Consider the following 7,004-nt stretch of genomic DNA (forward strand, 5'->3'; position numbering starts at 1 on the left):
TCCATAATTTAGCATGTTTGGAAAAATTTTGGGCCATCTTGTTCATTATTTTAGATTGAGATAGCTATTTTTGAATAATTATTGGATGATAGATGATGGAAGATGAATACTAGATTGAATCAAGCACTGCCTTCAATCCATAGGCAAATGGGCAAATGAAAGTCATGAATTGGATATTGGCGTACCATTTTGGAGGTTATAATTCCATCATCCAAGACTCAGAACAATATTAGAGAAGTGTATCGGAAGGTTGAAGCACCATTACATAGGTCATAGTAGACATATAATGACCAACATGACAAGCATGAAGTGAAGTGGATGCTTGAAGAGAGAGAAAGATCTTATCAGGCTACACCTAGGGAAAGAGAGGTTGAAAGGTGAAGGGAATAAGCTTAGACCAATTTGCGATGGTCCATGCAAAGAATCTTTTCTTGACCTTGGACAATGAAAAAACAATCTCAATTGTTAATTTTCTCCTAATCTGTGATTAGTAAATTCCAATATATAGATACATTTTAGGCTGCCTCGCAAACAAATGCTAGCAACCCTCGCTTTTTCATAAATAGTCTTTCTTTTGATGAATTCTTTACTTTTGTATGGTATAGTAGTGTTATGAGTAGGACTCTGATACCTGATCCGAATACACGAGCGAACTCTGATCGTGGCCAACCTTTGCATCGGCTACAGATTTATACTTTGACCACTAACCCTCACATCAACTACCAATCTATACAGGGATTTTCGATTTCATCATCAATGTTTCCATGCATAAGCTATCGATCCGCACTTCAATCTCCAATCCAGACATCGATGGCTGATGCCTATCCCCATGTATATTAGACTACCGATCTACACAATGACCATTGCTCACATCATCAAAATAGTGGACATCAGACATCGATTCAGGCTTTCGAGTGCCGACCCCCACGTCAGCTCCGACCTAGACATCCATCGTCGGTTCTCATCCGCAGTGCCCCTTACTTTGTCTCCATAATTGGGGGAGTCGGTAGGAAGCTTCTGCACGGCCCTTTTAAATCAAGCAATTAAGGAAGACGGCTGGCCATGCATGGGATAAGATCACATCAACTGTCAGATCCCAAAGGCTGCAACAGGAGCTATTAATAGAAGCGGCTGACCATATACTGGATGAGATGAGGCCACCCATCAAATCCATAAAAATTAGAGCGAGAATTTCGAAGATATGTTTGATAAAGCCAGAATGGTCTTTCACAACTTTTTCCTCTTACAACTTTCACCTTGATAAATAAAGACAACTGGGGGACTCCGAAGGTAAGAACTCTTTTACACGTTCTTCCATCTATTTCAGATTTTTAACTTGAGTGTCGAAGGATCCTCATCGAAATCAATTTCAGTTAAGAACTTATTTTGCAGGTTCGGTTGTTATCATCTTCGTTAGAGCTACCTCTTTCCAGTATCTCTGACCCAAGCCGAGAATCTGCTACAACAATTAGGATTTTGACACCAGGAAAACAGCTTGATTGCTTTTCTCCAAAAGCTACCATGTTAGGAACAATAAGAACAATTGAGTCTTGGCACAGACTAAATGCCCAACTATAATATTAGTTCTCAAAACTCCTAATAATACAGACACTCCATGGAATCAAATACTGTATCCCTCATTTTTCTCTCATCGCTCACCAAATTTTTGTCTGATATTTGTTTCTCACTCTTTGTGATACATATTTTTTTGTACTCTATTAGAATATTTGCTCATTATCTTTATATTTTATTGCTTTTGACTCAATTTTGATGGAATAAGTTTGTCATTACAAATTGAAGAGGTTTGCAAAATTAACCATTTATTTAATACTTGTGATGGTCAATCCTTGTGAGGAATGGGATTGATGTTTGAGATGCTTAATCCTTGCAAAGATTAGAATTAAAGAGCTAGAGAGCCACTTTAGTTGCTAAGACGTTTTTACCCCTTACTGTTTAGGTTGGTGAAGATCATTTGGCCAAGAATCATCATTCTTATTATAGCATCTTTTATCTCGTACAAATACTTAGGAGAGGAAATAACTATATGGTATGAGTTTCCATCATGTTCAGTAATCCCATGCCCATAGGCTCATGTGATGGTATACCATGCTATTCAATAGTTGAGAACTTTTTATGCTACTGCATAAACATTCATGGCCCATACACATTATTGGTCTTTGCTTTATGTGTAAGCATCTTGATGAGAGTATATGAATGTATAATAAGCATTTAACTACTACCGGCATGATGAATTAATGGAAGTAGACCTCATCAACATGCAGTAACTGCTAACAATTCTTTCTTGGATTTTCTAGTGTATGCTATCAATCACATTGTTATTTAGTTTCCAGCCCTAAATTTTCTTTTTTCATTTTTGTTTTTAAATAAATTTCAAATATAAGGATCTTGCAACCTAAATAACATTTGTTAAACTCCTAGGTTAATTTGACCTAAATTGATTTTTCACATGTATAGCTTGGTAAAAATAAATTTTAATATTTTTAATTATATTTAAAAATATTATTAATTAAAGATAAGATGAACATAGCAATGTCGTAAATCTCAGTCTCCCTTAGTCAAAAAAATAAGGCACGGCTCTTGAAGCTTACCTTATAATTGTGATATATTTAGACGATCACAAAAGTTCTATTACTTTTAAGCCATCTTGTTGATGCTGAAGATTATCTTTGCTTCAAGGTGATAAGTAGCAAGGAATATGGTTAATCTAAAAGGCTAGCAAAAGAATTGTATGTTCATACTAAAAAATGTAGGCCTACATGATATGTCCAAGCTTCATTAATGGAATTGTTCCAATAGAACTTGAATGGCGCTCAAACATAGGTACAAAAGAATTAGAGTTTTTAGGCTAGAAAGCAAAATTAAGAAATTAACGATTAAACTCAAGTTTAATCTTATGAAGTGGGACTTATCCTAATGGCCACACATCTCTGTCTGTGAACCAAACTTCTTGCTTCGAATTTTGAATGATGCATCTCCAAGCATTTGAACTTCAATAATTATTAATATGACTGACTATCTCTCTCCCTTTCTTTCCAATAAATAATTCAAGTTTAATCTTCTCCATTATGCTAGCATATTAGCAATGGAACACATGCGATGCATATTTAAGGAAACATAGATAAAATTGTTGAAGAGTTTCTGTAGAATTTAATCCTACCTTATATATTTTCAGACTAACAAGCCTAACCACCTTAATGTAAAAAATGCTCTATGAGAAATGGCATAAAATGATTGATAGAGCTAGTGTGAGATAGAGGGGAATTTTGATGCCTTGCATTTCCTTTTTATAATTTTTAATATTAATTTTGATCTTATGATATATTTATATTTTTTTATTTTTGATACATGAGACTGGTAAATAATGAGCTAAACAATGACAAATAATCCTCAGCCCAAACATTGAAAGTTTGGGCTCCTTGTCCATTCTCATTAACTGCTTTCTCTCGTGTACAGTCCCTGTCCAACTCTGGTACCATGTTACCCGGATCCGTCTAACCCGGGCCAGCTCACACTCCCCTGGCTCACACAACACGACGCCCACAGCGCCAAATCCCGCAAACAAAGACGCCAGCCAAGCTTCTGACGCTCGCGTCTTCAATCACATAAGAATGGCCCCATGTTCCCATATAATATTCAGAATAAATTACAATCTTTTTTCCAAATTTATATTTATTATATTTGAATCAAATAATTTATAAAGCATACATTCTTAAATTAATGATATTAGAGAAATAATTTATCTTATATAAAAAATCAAAATAATTTAAAGCAGGATAAAGAATGTACATATTTTTTTAATATTCTTGGTTTGCCACGTAACATTAATTTACAGTTTATTTAAATATTCTTATAAAATTAGATTGAAAATTTAAACATGACTCTAAATCAACTATATACCGTCCAACTGAAATTCCATGAAAAGAAAAAGGACTTATCACCTTAATAGATCTTTTTTGCTTTTGGAAATCCAAAAGCTAGTATCTAGATTGAGTTTGCATGTGTTCTTTAAAAAAATAAAGTATATGAATAAATAGATATGATTCTTATAGCATTTTCAGTCTAATTTTATAAGAATATTCAACCAGATCCTTCGAATTAATAATTTTATTAATATTCTGTTATATTATAGATTAAAATATTAGATAAAAATAGATTTTAAAGGATAAGATCAAATTATTAATGTAATTTATCTCTGAAATTAGGAAACTTTTTATAATTTACTCTGATATTTATCCATACAGTCATACAGAATGCATTGTATCGTTTAAGGACAGATGCCCCTTCTCCAAGCATCCACGTATCTAATTGATCTTTTGATGGTAATCCACATATCTAACTTAATTATTTTTGCTTGCCACCTATTTCAAAGCAAGACACCTTTCTTCTTATCTTTCCACCTGTTGCCTAAGTCATCCACGGCATCATGACGCAGCCCACCCTCAAAAACCATCGCCCTTAGCCACTCAAAATCCATGGGACCCTCTTAGCTCCGGACCCTAGAGTTGACGCCCTTAAATCGTTTTTTTGACTCTAGGGGCACCTTTTCTCTCGCACGGGAAGCTTCTTCCCTTGGTCCCCATTTTATTCCACTATTATCCTTCCATTCGATCAGTGCTGGACTCGTGTTGGAGCCGGTGAGGTTCCGCATTTTTATTTCTAGCCCATCCCCACCGTGTCTTGCTGTCCTTGTCCCATCTCTCCTCCTGTTTTTTGGTACTATTCCTGCCACCATGACTTATTGATAATAAGAACCATGGCCCACCAGCACTCGGGCACCCTGTATTCCACTATCCCAATTCCATCATCACCCCAGCCCTTTCCCCTCTATTAAAACCATACGTCTCCCTTCTCTTCCCCACAGACAACTCTCACACTTTCATCTCAATCCTCAAATATGGGTGGCGACTCTCTCTTCTTCTTCTCTATCTTTATCCTCCTATCTTCTGCAACTGCTTGTGATAGATGCGTGCATCAATCCAAGGCTGCCTACTTCGCCTCCTCTTCAGCTCTCTCTGGTATAATTTCCATCCATCAGTCTCTTATCCTTCTATTTTTTAGATTACAAACTCTATTGAACTCTATTTAATGGTTTATTCTGATGGAAATGTAGCTGGGGCCTGTGGGTATGGACCTATGGCACTGGACTTCAATGGAGGCTATCTTGCTGCCGCCAGCTCTGCTCTCTATAGAGGAGGGGTTGGCTGTGGAGGTTGTTTTCAGGTTGGAGATTCTAACATAAAACCATATATATATATATATATATATATATATATCAATTCCTAATTATAATTCCTTCTTATTTGTAAACTTATCTGGAATATTATTTTTCTTTTTCTCTGGGGGAATAGATAAGGTGCAAGAACTCCAAGGTCTGTAGCAGTAGAGGAGTTAAAGTAATGGTGACGGACCTCAACGCGAGCAACCGCACGGATTTCGTGCTCTCCACCACGGCGTTTATGGCCATGGCGAAAGAGGGGATGGGCCAGGAATTGAAGCAACTGGGAATAGCGGATGTGGAATACAAGAGGTAATAAGCTTCCCCTTGATCAAGTGCTGGCCAACCATCAAAACTCGATCAGACGATTCCCAGACTTGGTCTCACGCAGATATTCTGTTTCTTTTTGTTGTCGAGCAGGATCCCGTGCGAGTACAAGAACAAGAACTTAGCCATCAGAGTGGAAGAGAATAGCCGAAAGCCAAACTATCTGGCCATCAAATTTTTGTACCAGGGTGGTCAGACGGACATCGTGGCCGTCGATGTGGCTCAGGTACACCAACTAACAGTGTAACACGGTGTAATAAGTTTGGGTGTTAAGATTTGGTACTAATGTTGATGTATGGGGGCTATGTTTGATAGGTTGGGTCGACAAATTGGAGATATATGACCCGAGATTATGGGGCGGTTTGGAGCACGAACCGGGCGCCGGTCGGACCGCTGCAGTTTCGGATGGTGGTGACGGGCGGCTACGATGGGAAGTGGGTGTGGGCGCAGAAGGCGGTCCTGCCGGTCGAGTGGAAAACCGGGTTGGTCTACGACTCGGAGGTTCAGATCACTGACATCGCACAGGAGGGCTGTTCTCCGTGTGACACACGAGAGTGGAAGTGAGGCTCATGTTTTTTTGTTCAAAGAGTATATAAGAAGGGTGGAGATAATTATTTTTTTGGATTGTGTAATATGTTACTCTTTTTGTATATATTGCTAATTTAATGGTGATGTAACGATTTAAAATAAGTGGGGGAAGAAATTGGTATACGGAAAAAATAGACGAACACGCTTGCATGTGGTCGCCAGCTCAAACTCATTGAAGCCTGACTTAGGCTTCCAAAGATCAGATTTTTTTATTAAAGCTAGGGAACTGGCTTTTACATTTTGAATGTAGGACCAGGAAGGAAAGAGTTTTGAAGCATTTAAAATAATCAAAAAAAAAAGATAAGAATCTATTTTAAAATTTAAATGAATTTTCAGCAATTTCCAATGTATTTACGGATCAGATTTAAGTTATTCATGATCAAGTCTATTTAGAAGCTTCAAAATTGAAGCTTAAAAAATAATTTTTATTAAATATTTTGAATTTTATATTTAATTTGAATAGGTATTTATATTTAAAATCTTTTCAACAAACTTATTATGATAAGTGATTATAAATATATTTAATTATAAAAATAATTTATAACCTCTATATATAAAAAGAGATTCATCGGCAGAGATTGTATCTATTTTTTTGAATGAAAAATAAGTTTTCACTAAATATTTGGGGTGTATAATATTTTGTGAAGGACTAAAATTTTTGTATAAATTATTTTTAGATTCACTCGACCACCATCTAACACTACTATTGTCAAAGTATTTTCAAGCATTGTATCTTCTCCACTTAATTCTAAAAAATGAAGGATCTAAAGTGATCAAAACAAATATGCATATTAGTTTTGAAATCAATTCACTAATCACAAGATGGATTTGATTTAAAAAAAAGGTTCAGCAT

General features: G+C 36.2%; 1 protein-coding gene across 1 annotated transcript; it reads left to right on the top strand.

The window, feature by feature from the left end:
• Nucleotides 1-4,812: 4,812 nt before the first annotated feature.
• Nucleotides 4,813-6,253, top strand: LOC105061551 (expansin-like A2). Its single transcript, XM_010945639.4, has 5 exons — nucleotides 4,813-5,036; nucleotides 5,132-5,241; nucleotides 5,370-5,548; nucleotides 5,657-5,789; nucleotides 5,879-6,253. Exons 1-5 carry the CDS (start codon nucleotides 4,916-4,918, stop codon nucleotides 6,125-6,127), a joined length of 792 nt encoding a protein of 263 aa, XP_010943941.2. The 5' UTR covers nucleotides 4,813-4,915; the 3' UTR covers nucleotides 6,128-6,253.
• Nucleotides 6,254-7,004: the final 751 nt, after the last annotated feature.

This window comes from Elaeis guineensis, chromosome 11 (assembly GCF_000442705.2).
Source record: "Elaeis guineensis isolate ETL-2024a chromosome 11, EG11, whole genome shotgun sequence".
Taxonomy (NCBI): Eukaryota; Viridiplantae; Streptophyta; class Magnoliopsida; order Arecales; family Arecaceae; genus Elaeis; species Elaeis guineensis.